The sequence below is a fragment of the Rhinolophus sinicus genome, chromosome 14 (genome assembly GCF_057876585.1).
Source record: "Rhinolophus sinicus isolate RSI-liver-muscle chromosome 14, RSI-T2T, whole genome shotgun sequence".
In the NCBI taxonomy this organism is placed as follows: Eukaryota; Metazoa; Chordata; class Mammalia; order Chiroptera; family Rhinolophidae; genus Rhinolophus; species Rhinolophus sinicus.
The window spans coordinates 8865955-8892754 of record NC_142514.1 but is presented as its reverse complement, the minus strand read 5'-3'; the positions used below and the strand labels follow the sequence as shown (position 1 = coordinate 8892754).

General features: G+C 43.3%; 1 protein-coding gene across 2 annotated transcripts; it reads right to left on the bottom strand.

The window, feature by feature from the left end:
• Positions 1-245: 245 nt before the first annotated feature.
• PDPN (podoplanin) lies at positions 246-26800 on the bottom strand. 2 transcript variants are annotated; one of them, XM_088790123.1, is made up of 6 exons: positions 26507-26766; positions 10763-10899; positions 7398-7524; positions 3787-3813; positions 3113-3218; positions 246-2231 (listed from the first exon to the last, which is right to left on the bottom strand). In XM_088790123.1, the coding sequence occupies exons 1-6, from the start codon at positions 26565-26567 to the stop codon at positions 2225-2227; spliced, it is 465 nt and encodes a 154-aa protein (XP_088646249.1). In that variant the 5' UTR covers positions 26568-26766; the 3' UTR covers positions 246-2224. The 2 variants fall into 2 exon arrangements, with proteins under 2 accessions (XP_088646249.1, XP_088646248.1); XM_088790122.1 differs by having other exon boundaries at positions 1831-2231; positions 3107-3218; positions 26507-26800.

The window sequence follows — 26800 nt, the reverse complement described above, 5'->3', positions numbered from 1 at the left end:
CTTAGTGGCAGCTCGTTGTCTTCAGTCTAGTTGTGGAGGGTGCTCTCGCTGGCCCATGTGGGAATTGAACCGGCAACCGTGTTGTTAAGAGCACCATGCTTTAACCAACTGAGCCATCCGGCTGCCCCTATGACCATTTATAATTCACTCCCTATCAAGCCAAGAGGCAGATATTGACAATTTATAATCTTATCTGCAGATATTGTGTGACCCAGAGTCGATCGAGATTTCCAATCAAAGCTGACTCAATGTTTTACGCCGTCATGTTTTATTTTAAAATATGTCTACACTGCATTGAGCATCAACACAGATGTGACTAAGCAACCCACAGTCCTGTCCCAGCAGGCAATGGGTCCAGTGTACGACTTGGGGGGTGCACTGTTATTTTTCACAGTGAGAAAAAAAAGGAAGGACAGGGAAGACAAAATGGACATTATTCCCAACTCCTGTTCAGGAATCTGCATGATGAAATGGAAAAATAAGCTTATAAAGCCCTTCTGTATCCCCTTCTCTCAATCAGCGGATGTTCAAATATGGAACCTGGGCTGGTAGACCAGCTGGACTTGGGCAACAGAAGGGCACACTGTTTAAAATAACATCCACATATTACTACAAAAAATGGGAGGATCAGGCTCTGTTTTCCGACTGATAGCTTACTTTTTCCTATTTTATGCACTTGTATAAGTTTAGTGCAGGGGTGTCCAAACTGCGGCCCGCGGGCCAACTGTGGCCCGTGATCCATTGTTAATTGGCCCGCAGCAAATTCCAAAAATATACTTAGTTTACTTAAATAAACCAGGTGAGGCAATACGTACTTCACCTCGAGTGAGTGGCCCGGCTGTTTGTGTATTTTACCGCATATGGCCCTTGGTGAAAAACGTTGAAAAAAGTTTGGACACCCCTGGTTTAGAGGATATCGGAACTGCACGATCAGTCACCACACAGCATCTGCTCAGTATAAAAACTTTTCGTTTAGGGAAAACCATTCCGTTGACCTCTGGGAAGAAATGTACTGAGTTGGATGGTGCCAACACAGAATGGCAGCTTAGGCATCTTTATTTTGATCCTCTCAATTATGACCCCACAGAAACATGTGGTATATCATGAAGATGGAAAATATCTTCTATATTTTAAGTCCAGCTGCTTTTTAAAAATTATTATTTTACAAGATTATTTTTGCTTCCCAAATCTTTCCTCCGAGGCATAAAATTAATGTTAGGAAGCTGGCAGTCTCCATTTCCCATGCCAGAGGCATACACAGGGTTTCTTTCTGTTTGGGGACTCCCAGGGTTCTTGATTTCTGGAACACTTGCGCCTCTGGCACCACTGGGCCCCCTCAGCCTCTTTGGCCATCATCAGGGCTGAGATCTCTGTATTCCAGAACAACGCAGCCAATCTGAAGGAGTTGCAACATGAGAATGAGAGGCCATCCCTTTAGCTCTGGCCCCCCATCCTCTGAGGGAGGTGGAGGGGGCAAGTAGGAGCAAACCTTTGAGTCATCAAATCATCACTGGAGAGGACAGTAAAGCAAGCCTACAGGCTACCTGGGTGGCCTTGTTGTGAGAAACAAAATGGCTTCTCTAAAGTATGGACTTCCTGTTTATGACCTAAAATGGATGCCTTGGAAATTATTTATCTGGCAGTGAAAGGCCGTTGCTCATTACAAATTACCCACGTTTAGGTTTCCTACTTGATTATTCACACCAAGTCGGGCTTTAAAAGTAGGCCAAACTAGACTGGAATGTGTACATTTCAACAGATCAGAAATTACAAAATGCTTTTGCCACTTAACTGACAGTGCTAGACCCAAGGACTCCACGGGTATAAATATTTTTCAGATTCCTTTGCATCTTAACAATAACAGACAATGGTCAGAACCAAGACGTGATTACAGTTTCTAACATCGATGGAATTACATTATCGATCTTAGTTACAAATCAATTTACATAGTTGTGCTCCATTTTCTATGCATTTTTGTCTTTTAAATCATCTTTGACAAGATGCATATTTAAAACAAAATTCTCAAAAGACAAATGCTAGAAGAACAAGTCTGGTGAATTGTTTTTCCGTCGGTTACTTTTGGGAAGTGGAGGGATCACCATGGATTTTGAGTGGGGTGGCCAAGCATTTCCATGGGTCATCTTCTCCCACATGCTCAGGGATGGGGGCGGTGGGATACTCTCTCTTTTAACATGTTGGCGGAAGGGCACAATTCTTCAGCTCTTTAGGGCCTGTGAAAACAAAGAGAAAGGTGACTGTCACTTCTTTTATGGGCTCTATGAATAGTCACCTATGAGTCATGTTTCTATTGTCCTGTTGTCTGTCTTCCAGTTCTGGAACCTGGTGCTCTTCCTTCCCTCTCATTCTTCCTCCATGCCTGGTCCTCATACAGCCAGGGTCAGATTCCCAGGCGTTTCCAAACACATAAATCTGTGACTGTATTCTCACTTGTGTCCCTCAACCCCCCAGTTGTATAACATTTGTCCTCTCCCCACTCCCCCTACCCCCCAATCCTGTATCATCTCCCCAACAGAAATAATAAAAAGTTTTCCTCTGGCTATGAATCTGAGTGTTCTGAATTCTTAGGAAGCTTTAATAAAGAGAAAGAATTCCTTCCCCTTATCAATAGTCTATGCTAGGAGTACACCACCATGTGTGGGTATGTGCAAGGCAGGGTGGAGAAAGGGACCTCATCCCCGGTAGAATCCATCATCAAAGTGGAGCTCTGGCTCTGCAGCAAATGGTCTTCTGGAAACCTCCCACCTCTGATGATTGGGAGCAGGGTGACTAAGAGGTATCAAGTTCACACTTGATTTGGGTTTTCTCTCAAGTTCAGTTAGTTGGAAAATGAAGACAAGAAGTGAAATTTAGTCAGATCTCAATGGGAGTCAACCAAAGAGCCACCTCCAGCTCTGACTCTTTTCTTGGAAACTTATAGGATCAAGTAGACACGTGTTCTTCTGGGGAAACTTCTGATGTAGTACTTATGGAGGTAGGGCACTTCTGACCATGACCTTCACGGAGAGGTTTCCATTGGTTCAAAGGTTGGAGCCCTACAGTGACCACCTTTATTTACCTATCACATGGGTGTAAGTTATTTACTTACGAGTACCTTCCTGACATTTTTCGTACAACCACAATGATGATCCCACCAATGAATCCAATGGCTAGTAAGACTCCAACTATGATTCCAGCCAGGGTCCCTGTCGCCAAGCCATCTGAATGAGAGGGAGAAAAGGCATGAACCCCAGATAAACAATACACCTGCAACAATACAATGTGTCACTTATACACAATGCCACTGCCCCACTCTAGATAACAAATAATGTTCCATGTTGCTTCTCCTGTATCTAGTGAAAATTGTCTTAGGAGAGGAGAAACTTTGGGCTATTCTAATCCCATCTTATGAATAGAAAAATTTCTGGGTCTCAGGATCCACCAAGCACACCATTCACATGGGTGGCTTCACTGTTAATTATTGGGTAGCGTTTGTGTACAGCTATTAAATTTGCCCCCATTTTCGTTCTTAGTAACACATTATGATATGACATCATTCCCCATAGTTGTCATTAAGTGAATAGACTCATTTGTGGTTTGCTTATTTTCAAATACAGGCAATTCCATTTTCTCTCTTAAAAGAGGTTTGAAACCTGTTCTCAGAAGGGTCTGTGTTCTGCTCTTGTTGACTACACTCCAGGAAAGAATGTAATTCATCACAAAGATTAGGTTCAAAGAAGGTTTTTTTTTAATCCCCAAAGAATATTTTGATACCAAAATCTAGCTTACCTTTCTCAACTGTTGTCTGTGTGCCCTCTGTAAAGAGATATAATGATATAGAATTATTAGGATTTAATAACTATAATTTAACAATTGGCAAAAGATGAATTTACCCTAAGTGGAAAGTAGCAAAACACAAGCGAAGAGGATAATTTTTGAAATAAATTGGATCAGGGGATTTTTAAGCAAGCTTTGACATGATCCTGTCTTGAAAACTATTATTATTGAATTTATGAAAGCTTCTTCACACCTATGCGTCCATAGCACTTTTGTGTACATTGCTTTTCTCTCATCTACTTTAGAGAGCAGGAAACTGACCCACAGAAGTGCTAAATAAATGATCAAAAAGTTTTAGATCTTAGAATCACAAAAGAATCCAAGGCTGATGATTCTTGGTCCAATGTCAAGATGATGGAAAACACACTGAGATGAAGTCTATTTTGAAGGGTGTTCATTTTGAGAGCATTATATACTCTCGTTTTAGAAGATGTGGCCAAGACTGGGATCTGTTTTGTGATATTAATTCCCTGCTTTTTCTTTAGTAGCAAAATCCACATCTTACCAGGAAGCAATATGACCAGCTCAGTTTAACGAGAGATTACACTCTGTGTTCATGCCATTGTTGTTTTGGCATTTCTATTTACAGCCAAACCTAGTCCAATAATTACAATGTGAATATTTTCATTTATCTATCACATGGGTACAAATGATTCACTCACAGGTACCTTGCTGTAGGTGAGTAACACAATTGTTAGCTTCTTTCAGATAATTTTACATAATTCCTACTTACAAATAAAGGTTTTTTGTTTTGTTTTGTTTCTACCATCAACAGAGTCCCTAACTCCTCTGAGTGGTGTTTGTTTATCTAGTTTGCAGACGAAGAAAAAGTCAAGGTGCCTTGATTTAATGACAAGCTAGAGAGAAGTAAGTAAATCAGGCCCTTTCCCAGAACCCTAGCTCACAACTAGCAGACCACCACAGATATACAATAGCTTTCTCACATAATCAAAGGTGAAACCAGCCAACCATTATCTACAAGATGTTTGCTTTTTCTAATGGTTGGGTTTGGGAGATGCCATCCTCTTTGCGCCAAGGATCTCTTCAGAAAGACACCTTTTCAAGATGGCTCCAGGGCAGGGGTCCCCAAACCCAACTCTCCCTGCATGAGCTGAACCCATGGCTCTGGAGCATTTACACGGAGCGGATGGTGCCATCCCACCATAAAAAAGCGGCTGGAAGAATGCTGGATCTGAGTCCTGCCCAGAACAAAGGTGTCATTGAATCAACTCCCAAAATGTCATCCCTGGCTGCCAATTACACAAAGAAACAGGTCAATCATTTGCTTACCACGTCTTACCCTGGTGGCTGCCAGTTCCAGCTTTACATAACATACTACCATCACCACCAATGAATGATACCATTGGTTAGAAAACACCAAAAATAAAGTTTATAGAAGATTCCTTACTAAATTAGACCTCATTAGTCCTGTACTCCAGAGCTCCCTCCCAATTAATTATATGATTGTGATCATAAAATATGTCATACATGTGAACATCATCGAGCCTGGGCGTTTCATGGGAAAGACATCTGCTGCCCTAATAAAATTACCTCTTAAATAACCCGAGTGCTTATAATCATATATTATCTCACATATGAAATTTTCTTGGGATGTATGAAGTAGGAATATGCTGTAAGTCACACTTTTTGTGACAGTGTGGGGCAGGGGACAGAACAGGAGAGTAACAATGGGTATTTTCAGGCAAGTGAATTTTTTTTCTGCTGCTAATTAGCTGTCAACTCATCTTACAAATGATCAATTCTTCTCCAAAAATTTGAAATGCTTTCTAATGATCAATTATAATGAGGATTCTTTCCTAGCGTAGCCCTATTTGGTTTTCTCTCGTATTTAAATGTTAACCACTTTTTTTTTTTTTAGCATTTTGGAGTGACCTTTAGGCTTTATTTTCAACGCATTTGATGAAGCTTTTTTTTTTTTTCCTACTGTGATGAAATACACATAACATTTACTATCTTCACCATTTTTGTGTACAATTCAGTGGTATTAAGTACATTAATACTGTTGTGCAATCATCCAATCATCACTACCAGCCATCTGCAGAACCCTTCCATCTCGAAAGACTGACATTTTATACCCATTAAACAGTAACTCCCCGCTCCCTCCGCCCACCAACCCCTGGCAACCACTCTTCCACTTTCTGTCTCCATAATTTTACTACTCATCTAAGTGGATTCATACAACATTTGGCTTTTGGTGACTGGCTTATTCCATTTAGTATAATATCCTCAAAGTTCATCTATGTTGTAGCATGCATCAGAATTTTCTTCCTTTTAAAGGCTGAAGAATATTCCATTGTATGTATATACACTTTTTTTTTTTAATTAAAGTTCATTGGGGGTGACAACTGTTATTAGGTGGGTGCAATAAAGTATTTGCAGTTTTTGCAATTATTTTTAACCTTCTAAACCACAATTACTTTTGCACCAACCTAAATAGCAAAGTTACACAGATGTTAGGTTTATCCATCCATTCGTTGGTGAATTCCACATTTCAGCTGTTGTAAATAATGCTGCTATGAACATGGGTGTACAAATGTAAAGATGTAAATCCTCAGAAGTGCTATAGATTCTGTAAAATCAAATTAGCTTTTGGGTCTGGAAATATATATTGACAATAAAAAATAACTTTCTAGGTGTTCAGATGTGCAATTGGTTTGAGGGGCCACCGCGTTAAGCAAGGTCTCTGTATTTACTTTCATTTAAAGATAGAAATACCTATCAAGATAAAATGATTTATATAAAATTGCTCAAGTTAGCAGGTACTCATTGCAGTTATTGGAGGATTAGTTCCTTTCCTCTCCCATCCTTATCTGCTACAAATTAGGGCTTATTTTTTTAAAATCCCAAACAACTGAGTTTCTTTTAGGAAAGCTCTAGAAATATGAAGGTATCTCTTTCTATTGCTGAATTGTAATGGCAATGATCTTTCCTCGTGCTTATCAGGGAGGGTCTAAACCTCGTGCTTATCAGGGAGGGTCTAAACCTCGTGCTTATCAGGGAGGGTCTAAAGTCTTCCTTCACAGTTTCTCTCCAAGGTGTTCTATTCACACTGCTGCAGGTGCCAACTATGAACCACAATTACAACCCCAAATCCTGGCAAGACTGTTTTAGAAAAAGATTCTTGCTCCATGTGTACAGACATGAACTCAATATGTGATGGTAAATATTAGTACAGAATCAATTAAGATTTACATTGGTTGAGTTTTACAGTCTAGGGTGCCAACACAAAGTTCTTGGTGTAGCATCATCTTAGGGTCGGCAACATGACACCAGGAGCTACTTAATTTGCCCTTGTGGGGGCATTATCACTAGTTGCCATTCAAGGTAGAAAGCTGTGTCCAGCAACCCAAGAAATCGAAGTTGATGTAGCAACCTAATACATCGAATTGTAAACCTACCACATAAAGCTCGGTTCAGAATTTGCTCGTGCATTCCACTATACATCCTATTGACTATTATATTTGTTCAGGGTTTATGGAACGCACTGATTATGAAAAAAAAAAAAAAACCATCAATCCCTATGGGGTGACCTGTTTTCTTACCCATGGAGTGACTTGCGGCCACATATGAGGCTGTGGTGCTCTGGCTTTCTTCTTGGGCATGGACTGTACTTTCTGGAGTTGACTGGTCATCTCTATAAACGGCAGTGCTCTTTGTACTTGTGGGCACCTATTGGAGGTGTAAATGAGGCAAAACAGAAATAGAACAGAATGTTTTAAAAGATATCCTCTACCTTACAACAGAAAAGAAGTTATTTAAAGTCGCATAAATACATAAAATATATGACGACATACATTTAAAGTGGAAATAAGAAAACAAACAACAACAGTGGGAACAAGAATAAAACCAAGTCTCCTCCAGAAATGAATGCCAAATGGGTCTTAATTCTTTACTTCCGTGAGTCTTAATTCTTGTTGACTTCCTGGGGTCTTAATTCTTCAAAAAATACCAGATCACTTAGCTTTAATTCTTTCTCTCCCTTGAATTTGAATGGCACTTTTCACTGCAACATTTTCTGGGTACATATTATGTTGTATCACCCTTTAATGCCCACCCTCTACTAATGAAAATAATAGGCTAGACTTTATTGAGAGCTTATTATGTGCCAGCCCATTTAAACACCTCATTTACCACACACACACACACACACACACACACACACACACACACACCCCCCATACATGAAGTAGATCCCATTATTAGTCCTGTAGTATGAACAAGGCTTAGAGGTTAGGTAGTGACCAAACTCACATAGCCAACGAGTGACAGAACAAGACTTGGGATTGGTTCTGTGGACTCCAAAGTTTATGCCCGAGTAACATTCAACAAATATGTCAATGAGCACAGACAACAAAAGCAAGACTAGATCAATAGGATATCAAACTTTAAAACTTTGTGCATTAAAAGACACAAATTAACAAAGTGAAAAGGCAGGGAGGGGGGTGGTTGATGAGGGTAAATGGGATCCAATATATGGTGATGGAAGGAGAACTGACTCTTCGTGGTAAACACACAATGTGATATATAGATGAGGTATTACAGAATTGTACACCTGAAACCTATGTAACTTTACTAACCATTGTCACCCCAATAAACTTTCATTAAAATACAAAAAACAAAGTGAAAAGGCAACCTACGGAATAAGAGAAAGCATTTGCAAATCATATACCTGATAAGGATATAAAGAACTTCTAGAACTCAACAACAAAAAAATCAAATAACCTGATTTAAAAATGGGCAAAGGACTTGCCTAGACATTTATCCAAAGATAATATACAATGGCTAACAAGAATAGGAAAATTCTCAATATCACAAATCATCAGAAAAATGCAAATTGGCACCACAATGAGAGTATTCCTGTTAGGAAGGCTACTATCAAAAGAACAGAAAATAGGGCGGCCGGATGGCTCAGTTGGTTAGAGTGTGAGCTCTCAACAACAAGGTTGCCAGTTAAATTCCCACATGGGATCGTGGGCTGTGCTCTCTGCAACTAAAGATTGAAAACGGCAACTGGACTTGGAGCTGAGCTGCGCCCTCCACAACTAGATTGAAGGACGACTTGGAGCTGATGAGCCCTGGAGAAACACACTGTCCCCCAATATTCCCCAATTAAAAAATTCACAATTTAAAAAATTTAGAAAATTAAAAAAAAAAAAAGAACAGGAAATAATGTGTTGGCAAGGATGTGGAGAAATTGGAACCATTGTGCACTATTGGTGGGACTGTAAAATGGTGTAACCGCTAGAGAAAACAGGACAGAGTTTCCTAAAAAAAATTAAAAATAGAATTACCATATGGTACAACAATCCCACTTCTGAGTATAGACCCAAAAGAACTGAAAGCAAGGTCTTGAAGAGATGGTGCACAGTCATGTTCATAGTGGTACTATTCACAGTAGCCAAAAGTTGGAAGCAACCCAAGTGTAAATCAACACTGAATAAACAAAAACGGTATATCCACCCATACAATGGAATATTATTCAGCCTTAAAAAAGAAGGAAATCCTGTCACACGCTACAACATGGATGAACCTTGAGGACATTATGCTAAGTGAAATAAACCAGTCACCAAAAGACAAATACTGTATGATTCCACTTATATGGAGTACGTAGAGTAGTCAGAATCATAGAGATAAAAAGTAAAGTTGTTGTTGAATGGGTGTGGAAATTCAGATTTGCAAGATAAAAACATTCTGGAGATCTATTTCACAACAAGATGAATATACTTACCACCACTGAACTGTACAATTTAAAGTGGTTAAGATGGTAAATTTTATGTTATGTGCTAATGAGTATCTACTGAGTGCTTGGCATGGTTCCAAACCCTGGGAATATACTAGAACAGAGGTTGGCACACTTTTCTGTAGAGGGCCAAATGGTAAATATTTTCATCTTTGTAGGCCATTTGGTCTCTATTGCAACTAACTATTCAATTCTGCTCTTATAGTATGAAAGCAGCCTCAGATAATTCTCAATTGAATAGGCATAGCTGTGTTCCAATAAAACTTTATTTGCAAAAACAGGTGGTGGGCCAAAGGTGGTGGGTAGTTTGCTGACCTCAGGGCTAGAGAGTAATTCCTGAGGGGAAAAGAGAGTGGAGGGGACAGGATTACTTGAGACCTCTTTGAGATAACATTTGAACCTGAGACTCATGAGAAAAAGTCAGCCATGTAAAGATCTGGGGAGTGTTCTAAGCACAGGAAACAAAAACCTAAGTTAGAATAAGTTCAAAGGTCAGAAGGGTCAACATGGCTGACATAGAGAAAGTGAGGGGGCTGTGGTGCAATGAGGTTAGAGAGGCAGGCAGGAGCCTCTGTTCCATGTTACTAACTAAATAAACTCAAGCGTGGAGAGTGTGCCTCATATATTTCCTCAATGCCTCGCAGAGCCTGGCATCTTGTCTTGACCATGGCAGGTGCTTAAGACACATTACGAATTAATTAAAATTCACTAGGTTAGGAATGTGTCAGTTGAGACTCTACATAGTCTATACCAGCATGGTCTGTGGATGGGCTCTAGTCTGTGCTTATTACTAGTCTACAAAAAGGCAAGAAATTGTGAATACGTATTCAGAAACTTTTATAGCAATGACGGTGCTGCAAGATCTAAGACTTTTCCTGTATTGAAAATCGGGCTGTAATAAGTTGGACATCTATAAACCTACTTCCTTACTAGTTTGAGAACCCTGGTGTATACTCCCAAATCACCTGCAATCAGCACACCAGCTACCTACTAGTTGGAGGGAACTGGGAAGTAGCTTTTGTTGCAAACCATGTACCAATTCTATGTATGGTAGCTTCTGCTGAATGAATATTATATATCTATAGCTATATCTATATATGCATATATATATCCTTGCATGTAATTGTGTGCCTACAAAACAAATTCCTTTATTCCTGGGACACTCACCATAGATGTCAAGCCAGTAGACCAATAGGGCTCTTTACTGGCACCTGGGGTCACCACGTCATCTTCCACACCTCGGGTCACCAGGACATCTTCCACAAGTGGAGTCATGATGTCATCTTCTGGCCGGACCGTGATGACTAAAAAAGAAAGACTGAGTCAGGGCTTTCAATGCAAGTAGTGTGGACAGAACTAACTGGCTGGGTACAATAAGATAATTTTTTTCCTATTTGTTTTGGGGATATTTTTTGGGGGGCCACCTTTCTTGCTTACCACAAACCATTCTCCTTGCTGCACCTCTGGCACATATGATGGCCTGGTTGTCTCCAATGCCAAAGAAAGGAAGGTACAAACACAAAAAGGTGAAGTACCCAGCCTCCCTGTACTCCACTGAGACAGGTTGAACAGAGGGATGTATACCGTCCCTTTGCAGTAATGAACTAGATTCTTCTTGGTGCCATTTCATACAATCAATTAATGTATTCTGGTTAATAGAATATCATTTAGACCTGGAAAAATTCTAAGATACAGTCACCTTGAAAGACTTCTATCAATACCAATTTGCAGGCTCTATCTCAAACCTTCTGAATCAGAATGTCCAAAAGCAGGGGCTCCATCTTTCCAAAATCATGCTTGCTCTCTATTTAATTTTGAGACTGCGGCCTACCTGAATGATTAGAACCTTTGGCTTTGACCACAGACCTCAGGGATCACATAGAGTTCAACCTCTTATTTTACAGTTGGGTTAACATCTACAGGGGAAGGTCAGTAATAGATTTAAGGCTGCTGGAGACAACCAACAATGCTTAGTACATCAAGAGCTATACTAATAAGAGAACTTACTGGCCCTGGCCCTGGCTTTCCTACATTAACATTGGATGAATGACCCTGCTGTGCCAAGGAAAAAGGTTTCCAGAGGAGCAGGGGATGGGTAGGGTGGGGAAGCAGGTTGAATTCCACGACTGGGCAGAGAACAGATCAAAAACAGCGTCCTCTTCCATCTCTGTCACAATGACCGGAACTAATCATGACCATGCTGGAGCATCATCTCAAACTCACCAAATAAACGTTTTCACAACTTAAAAGTCTGACTCATTGGCCACAGGCTGCCTCCCCAGACTCAGAGTGGCTCTGGAAATTCCATGACTAAATACAATTGCAAAATAAGGGAGCACGCACATCCCGGGAGCCAGCGGGAGGAAGTACTCGGGGGCTGCTTTGTGTAATTAGAGCATAGGTTTGTATCACAGCGCTGAAGTCAGCAGCCTGTCCTTGCCTTAAGATACGTATTTCTCCCTATGCTTAGACGGCCCAGCCAAAGGCACAGCTAATAAATATTTGATCACAACTTCTTTGCTGATGCATAGAGGGAGAAAGCCTCTAAAATCTGTGTATTCTCTTTGTATCTAGAGTCCTAATCCAGGGCTGCCAATCAATGGCTTTGGATGAACCTCCTAAGTACACGCATCTATTTTTCGGTCTGGGTGGCGAAAGGCTTTCACCAGTTAGCAATAACTGAATACCTCAGTGAAGGCAAATGGTTGGCCACCCCTCCTGGCTATTTGCCGGGGTGGGGGTGGGCGTAGTGATTGGCTCCCACAGGGATTTATGACTCTGGTATAGGCAAATGTTGAATGCATTTATTGAGCTCAAGGGGGAAATACCCCATTGTGGGGCAAGTAGTCCTAATTTAAAAAGAAAAAAAAAAAAACATAAAAACACAAACAACCCTCAGCATATCATTTTCTTTTCTTCCTCCCCCTCTTTGAACTCAGTGAACAAATTATCGATTTTAAAAACGTTTTCTGGGGCTGTTCAGCAAAATCACTTACTACAGGGCATCCTCTGATTTGAAAAAACAAAACAAAACAAAACCACCCTTGCTTTAAAAAAAAACAAAAACACAAGTACTGAATGAAGTTGGTTTGAATTCTTTCATAGAAAGTTCAGTTCATTGAAAGCGTAACTTGATAAAAATTCCTTCTGGTTCTTTTCTACTCGAGGTCCACAGAGCCAAGTACTAAAATCGCTCTGAATAGACAAAGGGTGTTTTATGAATGACACCCATGATTAAGACGCATGTCCTTTGTCTCACTGCCCAGGCATTCTTTTTGCTCCATGGGAAAGTTGATCTTTAACAAGAGATACTCAATTGTCCCTCTTATTATTTTGGCCAAAGGCTTTCCTGGGGGAAGAGTACCTCCAGCCCAGCTGCCGAGTTTCCAGCCTGTATTTGCCATCCTTTTCCCTTGAATGGTGAAATTCAAATCACATATTGATGCCTACGCTCTCCAATTCCTTTTGTCTTCCTAAGACATACGAGTGCGCAGGGGACATGCACAACTGTTTATTTAAGTGCAATGATGAACCTACAATAACACTGTCAGTTCCGAAGCTCTGTCCCCTCATGCTCACATGCACACATTTTCCTGCCACACCCAGCCTCACCCAGCTGTGTGTCAGAACCAATGGAAGTTTCCAAATAAAGTGGCAACACATCCATTTGCTTTGGAATTGTGTGTGTGTGTGTGTGTGTGTGTGTGTGTTATTCTTTAGCTAGGCCTAAGTTTATACTACCTCTGAGAAGACGATGTGGATACCTTGATTTTACCTTAAGGTTAAGTTTGAGGACAAACAAAAACTGAAGAGATGCTTATTGGTACGAAAGTGCTAATTACGAATCATTTTTATCTTTGCATTAAAGCCTAATGTCGCCAAAGAAATTATTCTAGTTTACATACATTTGTGGGATGGCATTTTTAAAAATATACTTAAAATTGAGATGCCATGTTAAATCACACTGCTATTATCACTTTATGTAATATGCCACATTCTTGATAAAAATCTTTTGAATAAGCATTTTCAATTTTTTGGTTTTATTTACATTTCTTTTGATTAGTGGTAGTGAGTGTTCTATCTGTTTGTTGGCTCTTAACAATGTCTTCTTTTGTGAACATTTTTCTCTTACGGTTTTCATCTTTTTTTATAGTTTTGTAAGTGTTCTTTATAACCTTAAGAATATAGTCTTTGCAATAAATGCTGCAAACATTTTTTTTTTACTAGTTGGTATTTGCATCCCTTTTGTAAGTGGCAAGTTCTGTCGCTAATCAAACTTAAGCTTCTTTTGTCCTTTTGATGTCACAATCACCAACCCTACTTTCAAGATTATATAAATATTCACCTATATTTTCCTTATGGTTTTGTTCTTACACTTAATGTTTCTATTTGTCTAGTGTTTATTTTGAAGCATGTTGTGAAATGGGAATATCATTGGATTTCCCCCAAAAGATTAGGCTGTCATTCCAATAAATCCTCTTTGCCCTAGTGCTTCACAACCAGCTCTCAGGGAGACAATGTCTTCTTTCTAACACTATGTCACGGTCGTGGAGAAACCTTTCAGCACAAGGAACTGATTAAATGGCCTGAGCACTGCCGACTGCCCCCGGTTATCTACTGCCCTCTCTACATATTCTTTCCAGAACAAATTCCTAAATCCATGCCCCTCATATCAGCTCCTCTTCCTCCCTCACATCAGCTGGTCACTGCCAAGTTAATTAACTCAGTGCCAAGGATGTCGCTAGAATAACATGGGGCTCAGAGAACAGAAGTGCCCAGAGGTCTTTCCGAGTTGTGGGCTCTCCTTAACACAGGAGGCCCAGCTTTATAACCAGATCCTCTCTCACATTTGTTCAGCCACGGGTGGGTCTACACGGTGCCTTCTGGCTGACTTTATTTCACAACGGCACCCTGGGGGGGTTGCACTGGCATTACTGTCTCCATTTTTCAGATGAGGAAAGTGAGATTGACACTCTCCTTGACCAGACTTTAGTTAGGCTCCTCTGAGCCCTTCTCAATGAGGCCACGACCCTGGGCTTCCATGTTCATCGTTGGATAGTCCAGTTTCAGCAAGAGACCTGCTAAGTCAGTTCAGAAAGAATCTGCCTACGCTTGGTGTCTGATCAAGTTCCCCACCCCCACCTTTGATGTCTAAGTCCTTGGCCTGCCTTTAGTAGGGATCTGTTAGGCTATTTTTAGCAAGAATCTCCCTATCCTTGGTGTCTCTTCTTAGTTAATTTCTCTATCCACTGACCCTCAGTTCTGTTCCTTGGCTATAAATCCCCAGCTGTCTTTGTTGTACCCAGAGTTGAGCCCTATCTCTCTCCCCTATTGCAATAGTCTTGAATAAAGTTTTCCCACTGTTTTAACAAGTGTCAGAGTAATTTTTTCTTTAACAACATCACAAGTGAAATGATTCTCCAAGGTTGCCCGGTTGGTGAGTCCTCACCAAAACAGATCCAGAAGCACGTTTGCACCACCCTGGCAGCTGTGGGCTACAAAGCCTGCTGCCCCCTGCTGGGTTCTGACATCCTTCCTCTTTGGCCCCCATCCTCATCCTTTCATAAATTTTAATTCTGGTTGTCAGAAGCAACCGCCTGCTCCGGCATCTTGTTAGAATGTTCCGATCTGCTTAGATACCACAATCTCAATGTCCTTAAATGAGCTCCTTTCTAGGACTAAGCTTTCAGAAGTGGCAGATTAGAAAGAAGGTGTGATTTGCTTTAGAAAGGTGTACCTCTCTGAGCAGCAGCTCTCCTCTTAACTATATAAGTTAAGGCATCAGCAAAGTAAAGTAAGATGTTCCTATATGATGCTGAGTCCTTTACTGGACCTCACCACATTTCATTAGGACAGCCACAGACGCCCCCTACATAACGTTAGGTACAGAACCCCTGCCCGTTTCCATCTCTACGTGAGCAAATGCAGGTTTCCTCTGCTTTAAGCCTGTTGATCTGAAGCTTGAAAATCGGACAGCTGGAGAAGCAGCTTCAACCGTGTTTTATCTTGAAGTGGGAAAGTTGATTTTAAAAAGAAAGAAGTCACAAGCTAAGTTACCCTCGGGGTTTTCAAAGAAAACCTGCGGGTTTAGCCAACAGATTAAGGCATCTTTCGTGTTGCCTGCTGTTCTCTAGACTATTGAGCTTCTCTAGTGTCTAAATGCACAAATAAACCTTTGAAATGGTTGACTACAGAGCCCTGGAATGACTTCTGTGGCCACTGAGAACTAGAATCTCTTTTTTTTTTCTTACAATATCCTTGGAAGTTCTGGTTTCCCCCTGTAGGAAAATTAATAAACAATTAATTCTAGCATTCCCCCCTCCTCCCAATTACATCTGGGAAGAAGTATTGCTTTTAGAAGGAAGTCAAAACATCTATTTGGGAAACAAAAACATTCACTTCCGTTCCTTTGCTCAGACACAGGCTTTTGTAAATTATTTTTCTATTATGTCTCAATACTGTGCTCAGAAGCCTGAGAATCAATACACCCAAAACTGGAGAAAGATACCAACCCCCAACATTTTCCAGGACTCTGCAGACCACCCACTGTGATCACCCAGATACTCAGATCTTTGTACAGTCCTTCATCTCAATTCACGACATCCCACATTTAGCTGTTTTTGATGGTGAGCCCTTAGATACCATGAAGTGGATTTCTGTAACCGGAAGAAAGGTGTTAGGACTCTGCTTTTACTTACCACATCTTTCGAATTATGCCCTATGTCTCATCGGCTGGCCCATCTCCTCACCTTGTGTAAAAGCCTCTCTATGAAATAGTGAAAGCCATTCTCTGACCCAGAGCTGTAGGCCGGACCCTCAACTCCTGGCAGACATTAGGTTGTGGTCAATATAATTACTGATGTGGCCAGTGGGCTTCCCCGCCATGCCCACCCTTTCCTTGGATCCTGGTAAATTGCTTACTGGATCAGAAGTTTGATCATGGAAAAATCTAGGCAACTCCTAGAAGACTTTGCCCTGCCACTCAGCATCCCACAGAAATGGCACAATTTTCCTCCAGGCCACAAAGTGCCACCTAAAGCCCACACTGTACATACCCCAGTACCTGGCACTGGTATTTAGCAGATGTTTACTGAGCAACTGACTGAAAGAGTACGCCTACAGCCAAGGAGGAAATTTCTCTTCAGTTATCCCTTATATTATAAAATTCCCGCCACTTTCCGCTGTGCTTCACCCAAGAGTTGTTAAATACTTTCCCCTGATAAAAGAGACAGCGTGGCTGAAAATAGAACAATCCACCTATGAGGACGAACTGGGCTGCCTTGCGGTTTGATTTTTAATGAGCAGCAGTCTGTCTGCTCACTGTCAGGTCCTGTCAGCCCCTGTGGGCCGAGGCCAACGATGAGACTTCATTGCCCACTGGCGGCACTGGGGACGTGTGCCTTTCCCATGAAATTCAAGAGAAACATGTCAAGGCTGAGGAGATCAGATGAGTAGTACGAGCTCCTTGAGAGAAATCAGAATAGTGCTACATGTTCAGATTTGGAGCAGCAAGCACCCCGACTTCAGAGCCAGGTGGTTAATGTACAATGTCCCAACACTGCCTTCCAGGGGGCTCTGGGTGGGGTGGCCCCTCTGATTCACCTCAGCAATCTGAGGGTCCCTGCAGCTGAAGATGGGCAATAAAGGAGAGGCTGAGGACTTACTTTCATTTCAATAGCAGGGACTCACACGAGGTCACCAGCAATGGAAGGAACAGGACATACAGTCTATAAAACGACACCAGGCCTCCCATCCATATCCATTCTCTCTGCCCTGTGATGGGGGAAAAGGAACTGAGACCTACTGTGGACCCTTTACAAATCTTTGCAATTAACCTCCATGACCATCCACAAGGCAGATGTTTTAATAATGGCTACTCTTTATTGCATTAATAGGAGAATGTGCAAAACGTGGTGCTAAGCACTCACTTCATCTTTACAAAAGCCTTGCGAACTAATACCCTCCTCCTTTTTGTAGAGGAGGGTGATGAGCTTGAGAGTACACTGCCCATGTAACCAGCAAGTGGTGACGCAGACGTTAAACATCAGGCTCTATCAGACGCCAAACGCCAGCTCCAATCACCACATCACACAACCTGTGCACATACTGGCCACTTTCCCACAGGTCCCACTCACATCCCTCTCTACTCCACAGAGAAAGGGCTGGAGTAGAATTGGAGCTGCTCTGATCGTGGGCTTCTGAACACCAAGCTCACATGCAGCTTCATCTTTCAACGCCCTCTAAACCCTACCTCCTGTTCTACCTGGCCCAGGTAAAATACCTCTTCCTTCAGAGCCCTCCCAAGGTGCCAGGAGAAAGCTATTCCCCTAACCTAGTCTAGGACTTGATACCTTGGGCATACACTATTTTCTCCCTGCTGTCATCTAGAGGCTCCTTCAGGGCCATATCCCATTCCGCTTTGTGGTGGGTTTATGGCCCAACCACCAGCACAGTCTCTGAGAGCTGAATGAATGACTGGGTTCCGGGTTCACAGGAACTTACCCACTCACCCCCAACCACAAACTGGGCTCAGAAGTCCTCACATGTTGAAACGAGAGGCTGCTGATTACAACCTCAACCAAGATTACTCAACCTGGGGAGACGTTTCTCTCTTGACCAAGAGCAGAATGTTCTCAAAGAGGAAATGAGTTCACGGTCTTTCAGACTGGAATCACACCTCTGGTCTAACTTTTCTAGACCTAGCTGGGGCTGGAATCCTACACGAAAGGCCACTTCATAGGAAGGACAGCTTAGTACATGAATAACCAAATGACTAAAGCCAGCTTCCTTAGTGCTGCCCCGAGCAGGCATCTCCACGGGGTGGTGAAGTGTTTGGGAAACACACCATCTGCTAGGAAACTGATTCACTCAGGGCCGTCAGCTGAGCAGTCCCTGATTTGGAAGAGTGAAAAGAGAAGCCCCTTTGGATCTGACCTCACCGTCCACCCATGCAGCTTGCAGACAGCCCAGCTGTGAGCCCAGGAGGACAAGGGCCCGCAGGAATGTGCAGAATGTGCAGTGTTTCCATGAGCTGCCCTTGGCCTTGATCCTAAGCCTGGTTTGAGGGTTTGTTTGAAGTGTGCTGCGGTAAATTTTTAATCATTGTTCTTAGCCAGGAGGGTCTCTCTGACCCTCCCTGTCATCTTTTCCCCCTTGTTCCAATGAATGGGGAATTCAGGCAGCAAACTTTGTCTCCAGGGCTTATTTCTGATGTCATTTTAGTGGAGTATCTCCCCAGGTACTCATCAGATACACACATTGGATGTCTTACTATTACCTCAGACTCCATGTGTCTGTAACAGAGTGCATGAACAGCTGCTCCTTCTCAGCAAATGGGATCCTGACCTCTCACCCTCCTACCTGAGTTCTATCACCTGTCTCCTTGTCATTCCTGCCAAAAGGCTTGGGTCACTGAGTTTCTTCCCTCTTCCTCCTGCCAAATGTTTACTATGTACCAACGATGGGTTCTTTTAAAGTGCTGAAGAAGACATGGGTCCTACTCTCTTCTCTAAGGGGCAAGATGTACACAGGTAATTAAAATACAGTGAAAAGACAAACCGAAGCAATCTTGCAAAAGAACAAAGACGGAGGACTCACGCTTCTGGATTTCAACACTTACTACAAAAGCTACTGACCACAAATCAGACTGTGGTCTTGGCCTAAGGAGAGACGTATAGGTCAATGGAATAGAATTGAGCATCCAGAAATAAATGCATACACTTATGGGCAACTGATTCTGACAAAGGCACCAAGATAATTTAGTGGGGGAAAGAATCATCTTTTCAACAAATAGTGCTGGGACAACTCAATACCCACATGCAAAAGAATGGAGTTGGATTTCTATGTCACATCACATATAAAAATTAACTCCAAATGCATCAGAGGCCTAAATGTAGGAGCGAAAACTTTGCAACTGTTGGAAGAAAACATAAGAGTAAATCTTTGTGGCCTTGGATTAAACAATGGCTTCCTAGGTATCACACCAACACTATAGGAAACAAAAAAATAGATAAATTGGACTTTATCAAAATTTTAAAAATTTGTGCCCCCATGGACACTTATCAAGAGATTGAAAAGACAATCCACAGAATGGGAGTAATATTTGCAATTCTTATGTTTGATAAGGGTCTAGGATTCAGAGTATATTAAAAATTCACCGATAAAAAGATAACCCAATTTTAAAAGCCGAAAAGGAGCCAAGAAGTACATGAAAAGATGCTCAACATCATTAGTCATCAGGGAAACACAAATCAAAACCACTAATGACAATCCATTTCATATCCATTAGGATGGCTACTATTAAAAATAAACAGAATATAACAAGATGTAAAGAAACTAGAACACTTTTGCATTGTTGGTGGGAATGTAACATGGTGCAGCCACTGTGGAACACCGCCTGGCAGTTCCTCAAAAAGTTGAACACCGAGTTACCATATGAGCTGGCAATTCTACTCCTAGGTATACACTTGAAAGAAATAAAAATATATATCCACACAAGACTTGTACATGAATATTGGTAGCAGCTTTATTCAGAATGGCCCCAAAGTGGAAAACAACCCAAATGTCCATCAACTGGTGAATGGATAAACAAAATGTGGTCTATCCATACAATGGAATATTATTCAGCCATGAAAGGGAATGAAGTGCTGACATGCGACAACATGGATGAACCTTGAAAACATCATGCTACATGAAAGAAGCCAGACACAAAAAGTCACCCATTGTGGGATTCCGTTTATGAGAAATCTCCAGAATAGGTAAATCCATAGAGACAGAAAGAAGATTCATGATTGCCAGGGGATGGGGGAGGGGAGAAGGGGAGAAACTGCTAATGGTTTGAGAGTTTGGGGGGAGGGGTGATGAAAACATTCTAAAATTGACAGTGGTGATGGTTGTACAGCTCTGGATATACTAAAAACCACTGGATTGTTCAATTTCAAGGGGTTAATTTTATGACATGTGAAACTGCATATTAATAAAAAATTTTCATTAGAGTGATGAGTGTTGTGAGAGATGAATAATAAGAAATCAGGAAATACTGAGTTGCAAGTCTTATTCCCCCAAATCTGGTCTCACCCCTCTTCTAGTGTCACCACACTCAGTCTCTTTACCTCCTGAATCTCTCCTCCCCCAAAACACTGGTCCCCTAAACTAGACTCAATCCCCTATTGTGCCCTCATCATTTTCTTCTGACAACCACTACTCATGGCTGCCCCACTCCATTTTCTGTTACTGCCTACAGAAGAAGGTTCACCTCTCCCACTCAGCATGGTCTCATTCTCCTCTCTGATTTCCTGCCACTTGCCAACTCAACCAGCTTGACTCCGGCCAGCCTTCACGGCCCTTACCAGCCCTTGACACCCACACCTCTTCCCACATAAACTCTAGATTGTTCTCAGGCCGTGTAGTCTCTCCTGCCTGCACTGCCCTTCCCTGCCACCTGTCCAACCAACCCCACCCTTTCCACAGGCAAAATCAAGTCCCATCTTCCCCACATGGCTTTTTCTGGCTCCCATGGGCCATAGGAATCTCATCTCCAAACTCCTAGCAGCAGATAACGGTATGTGCTGCTCAGGGCATGACATTTGACACTGCCTCATCTCTTCTTTTACGTAGTATACACCACACACGCGTCTGTCTTGCCTCTCTTTGCGAGCTGTGATCCCACTTTATGCTTCCTCTCTGATTCTTAATAACAAGTTCTTAATAACAAGCACGCTCTGTAAATGCTTAAGGGGCCAGGGACCGGGTCCTTCAATTCGGTGCCTCTGGAGCCGTCTAGTTCTTCCACCTGAATGATTATTTAACAAGTAACAAGCAGTGTCGCTCTAAGAGAAGCACTTGAAGAAATCAGCGGGCTGACTGTTCTGGGTGTCTTTGCGGCCTCAACTCCAAGCATAGCTGGTTGTTGTACTGAATAGTTAGGGGCTCTGGGGATAGGCTGCCTACATTTAAGTCTCACCACCGCCATTTACTTGCTCTGTGTCTGTGTGTAAGTTACTGAACCTCTCTGAGCCTCTTTACTTGTCCATGAAACACAAATAGTGCCTACCCTGTAGGTCCGTTGTGCAGATTCAGTGAAGCAAGGCTTGAAAGTGCTTGGTGCACGCAAAGCGCTCAGTAAATGGTAGCAATTATTACATAATTACAGCTATTAACACCATCCATCCAGAGTCCAGTTCCCTGAGTTTTACAGATACAGAATATTAGTCTCATTAGGGGAAAATCCAGCTCAGATGAAAATGTTTCACATTAGCCAAACTCACAAGAAGCCAGGAAACCAAATAGTTTATTTAGAACAGGAAATCATTTTTGTCCATGCTTTATACACATATTTGCAACCCTGGCATGCCCTTTTCAAGAGTGAAATTATCTGGGATGCTGTTTGGCGTATATAGGACACAGACAAAGGGTGAGGCCGTTGAGTGGAATCATTTCCAGACTGTGATAGAACAGGCATCTCTGATTCATCATAGAACCCCCATCATTGAGATCTGAATCCCCACGGCCACCCGATATGACCTCTTGCTTACTAGCTGCAAGCAGGCATAATGTTTGCCTTGCCTGACTTGCAAAGCAGTTACTCAAGAAATGTTTGTTCAGTAAATGCATTCCTTGGAACAGGTCGGACATCATCAAATCCTTGTTCCTTTCCTCAGCCTTTCCAGATTCGAGGCAAACTGACTCCCATGTCCGTTGGGCAGGACACTATTCCTTGGGTCATAGCTTTGCTTAGTATTAGTTGTGGTTTATTCTCCCAGATGGAGACACCTTGATGAATTGCAGGAAATACTCCATTCTCATCCGTCATATGTTTACACACATTCTAGCATGCCCCCCTGCCCTGCTTCCCATCCATACTCTATGGAACTGGCATTCCCCTGCCCGCTACCAACGTAACAATGTCAACGATTAACCCAGAGATATTCTCTCTCTCCTCACATAGGTCAGAAACACACCTTCCTCCGGAAAAGTGATCATCCTTTTGGCAGGTTTGTTGTTTTAGTGTGTACTTTTTTTTCTCCCCTGCGTGAAATTTAGTGTTGCCCTAACAATTTCAGTTTGCAGGTCCTCAGACAACTAGGCGAATGGGATGACCAGGTTCTCTGGTTTCCTTCTGGACTTAGTTGGATTGCCCTCAAAGGAGAAAAAACATCTCTTCCCAAGTGAGGCAAAGGAACGGGAAATCGGAAGAAAAGGAGAGCCCGCCCACCCGTAGATAGAAGCTCAAGGGAGCACCAGTCCTGACTGGCCTTCTGTGAGTGGCCTGGTTGGTGGGTGCTGGGGTGAGACAGGAGGGAAGGAAAAAGCCAGACCCTTCGTCTTCCTGCCCTGGATGACCTTGGCAGCATTCCTCTTGTTCCCTAACCTGGCTCCCTCTGATAGCCCTCAGATAAAACGCCTGTTCTTTCCTCTCCGAAAGTTTTAAGAAATCAGTAGGGACAGGATTCAAACTTCCCATCAAGAGCCGTTTTTCTCTCTTGCTCACCCCATGGGAATCCTAAGACGTATCTCAGTAACTGTTTACTTGGCTTGAAAAGTACCCCCACCTACGTACCCCCATCCCCTCAATCATTGGGTTCTTTTCCAACAAAATGCTCTCACTGGCTATTTCCTTGAGAGGTGTCAGGAATGGCCAGGCTTCCTTGCAGAGCCTGGAAGGAACTTATTCAGATTCCTCAAGTGAGTGTCACAAGAGTAGTCCTAGGTATTTGAGCCTTTTCTCTCTCGATGTCCTCCCCTACAATATTTCCACAAGTTCTAACCTGGTGCGCCTGTTCTTAGCAGCCAGAAATATGACAAATATTCAGATAAGCCAATGGAATTTAAAGCACAGGTCTGTTGCGTTGCTGGCAAAGAATTCAGAGTGCACTTTAGAATGGTAGGTGTGCCTTTCTCAAAAGTGCAAGAAAGTCCGCATCTAACATACCAAGCACTTAGGAGATGCTGAATTACCATCTGGGGAATGAATGAATGAATGAATCCTATTGTAATGTACCGTGACAGCTTCATTCTTAAGGACTATTACGGTATGTATTTAACATAAAGGGCTTCTTACATCTCTTAAAAAATGTTGTTTGCAAGTGTAAGGAGCTTAAAGTGAGGTTAACTTTTCATTTCAAGTTCAACCTTCATTTTGTTGTTGTTATTGTTTCAGGTTTTTGTTTTTTCCAGCAGTGTAAGGTAGCAAAAAGAGCTTGGGGTTTGGAGTTAGACCCATTTTTAATCTCAATTCTGGCATAGTCTGAAGATTAAAATAGAATTTAAGGAGTGGTGATGATTACATGAGGTAACTGTGACACACCTGGCACGTGGTTGGGAAGGGAACGGGAATAGCTGGGAGGTGATATCCTTCCTACTTGGGCAGCCCATCCACGTGATGCCAAGCTTTGGGGTCTTTATAATTCTAGGGAATGGAGTTACTCATGGGCCACTGATTTCAGAGGCCAAAGAAAGAGACCAGGGGCCTGCCGCATACCTCTGCTCAGCCAGGGCTCCTCCCTGTGTGCCGTGTCCTGACTTAGCCTTCTCGTGCTTGGATACTTTTTTAAAATGTGCTTTTCTGTATTAAATGCTATTTTGGCTCCTACACACCCGTGTAATGGATAGGCCTGCCTCACGAAGGCTCTAACAGATCTGATCTTTATTAAATGCTTGATCAATGCCTTATGTGCTCCACACAGTCTTAGCAACCGAGGAAGATTTCAGGGCCTCCGAAACTGGCAAGGGTTTCGGGGAAATCACAGGCAAGTTTGTTTGCCGCATGATTAATCCTGGGTGGATTGATCCCGGAAAAGCACGCACTTTGTGGGTTTGCAGCAAGCAGCAGCCTGCAGAATTTCACCAAACAAACGATCTAATGGAGAGGCCCTGAGGTATGTTTTGGAGGAAAGTTCAGAGGGAGGGTGGGGCCTGACAATTGAGGAAAATGCCAGATGTGTGGACAACAGAGCGCCTTTGAGTCCACTCACATCCAAAGAGACAACACATGGGACCAGATTATAAAACTGAACCAGATTAGAACACTAGAGGAGGGAAGCCCGGTGGGGGAGTGAGATCCTGTGAGAAGGATCACAAAATTCATCACCATAATTACCCGCTGCCCCCCACCCCCAGCTCCCCAACAAGAACCAACAATAGCTCAGCTCAATGAAGTTATTCATCCATATGCAAGTCGCCTCACTCATTATCCTCAGACAAAACCCCTCCTGGGCCTCAGCTCCTTGCCAGCAGGCCAGCAAATCAGCGTCCCCACACAGCCATCTCCCCTCACCCCCCACAGCCTAGGGGGCTTCCGTCTTTAGCAGTCCAGTTTCTAGTACCAAGGACGGCTGTAGTTTCAGACAAGGTTCACTGCTACCTTTCAGGAGTCCCTTTGACACTCAGGAACTGGCTTACAGGTAATTACAGCTAACCCTTCCCTGGTCACAAACAGAGAAGGCCGTCTTTGCTCAGCAGGGCTGGGAGGCGGCTCGGTTTGGGGGGCCTCCCACCCCTCGCCCTGGTGAGCACAAAATGGTGTCATGTGCACACTGTCTCGCCAAAAAGGAAATGTAACTGAAATGCAGAGCTGTCTATATCACAGTGGAAAGAGAAGTTCTAAAATAGGGCCACCACGAATAGCCCCCCCCCCCCAGGCCTATAGAGAGAGTTGTTCCTTCTCTCCAAAGCAACCAGCCCAGCGCTGAGCACACTACTCCCCGTATCTTTTCCCTAGGGCTAAGGATGTTTTCCTTTGTGTGGAAATACGGAAGCCTAGGTGACAGAAGCCTAGGTGACGTCTGCTCTTCCCCCACGTCACGCCCTCCAAGGATTTCTCTACCTGGATCTTCAGTTTGGACAATGCAAGAGTTTACTTTTCAGAGCCAGAGCTCGGCCAGCTCCAACTCCAAAGAGCAAGCGTTAGCTTACAACTCCTTCAGCCAACATTTAGTGAGCAACTCTGGCGCGCAGGGCATTGGTTTGTCCCCGGGGATCAAGGCTAAGACACAGCTGTGTCCTTGGGAGCTTATATTCTACGGGGGAAAACAGATAATAAAGACCCAAGAAAAGAAATAAAGCAATGACAAATGTTCACGGATGCCATCCACACAGCGCGCTCCGCAGAAAGAGGCAAAGGGATGCGAAGAGGAAGAAGAGGGCAATGGGATGGAAAGATGTAGATGACTGACAGGCAGTGCCCCCAGCATCAGATCTAATACATTTGAAATCTAAGGAGTCACCAGCATTCGTGCAGTAACTCAGGTTGTTGGCCAGGTTCAACACACAGCCCCAAAGAGCCATCTCCCATTCGCTTGCGTTACTCAGGAGCCGTGCACTTCAGTCCTGTCCATTCACACTACTCCCTCTACGAGGAGACGGGGCCTCTTCTAGCTCATCCCTGTTGGTTGGGTCCTAAGTGTGTTTTCTGTGGGTGCACAGGGTGTAAGACCTGGCAGCCCCCAGAGAGACACCACCACTGCACAGGGGGAACCCTGCCCCCAACCCCAGCACTCCTGAATGTCCCTCCCCGTTCCATGGGCCCCATTTCTTCTGAGGCCACGGCATTTCTCCAGTACAGCCCTGTAGGAAAGCCCAATCCTGCCAGTGGGAAGCCTCCTTGCTGTTTTCTGTCGCCCTATCTCTTGTGAGCGGAGCAGGGGACAGCAGGAGGTGGGCTGACAGGGAGGGAGGCCCCCTCTGCTCCCCACCCTTGCTGCCTGTAGGGTTCCGGGGCTCCTCCTCGCATCCCGCTCAGCTCTTTCTATGGGACCTGGCACCCGATAAGCCGCTGTCTCTCCTTCTCCTGGGTCCTCCAGACTCGAGTACTCACACACTCCCGGCCCGCCCTCTGCTCTCCCGGGCAACCTCATATCCCAGACCCAGGCATTCCTGCAAGTCCCGGCGAGCTCTCCTCGCGCTGAGTCTTACCTCCTGCCAAAATTCCCGATGCTCTTCCCAAAACCAACAGCAGAACTGGCACCTTCCACATCTTCTTCGTTAACTTGCTCCCTTGGGGGTCGAGCAGCTAGTTTCTGTGCTGAGGGAAGATGAAAAATCTGCAGCCACAGGCCCTCGCCTGGCAGAGCGCGAACGTGGGGGCTGGAGTGCGGGGAGGCAAACGTCCCAGCGCGGGAGGGGTCCCTAAGCTTCCTTCGCCCGCGGCAGCTGGAGGAGCAAACTTTGCAGTTGGAAACTTTGGGAGTGGAGTCAGCATTTATCTCT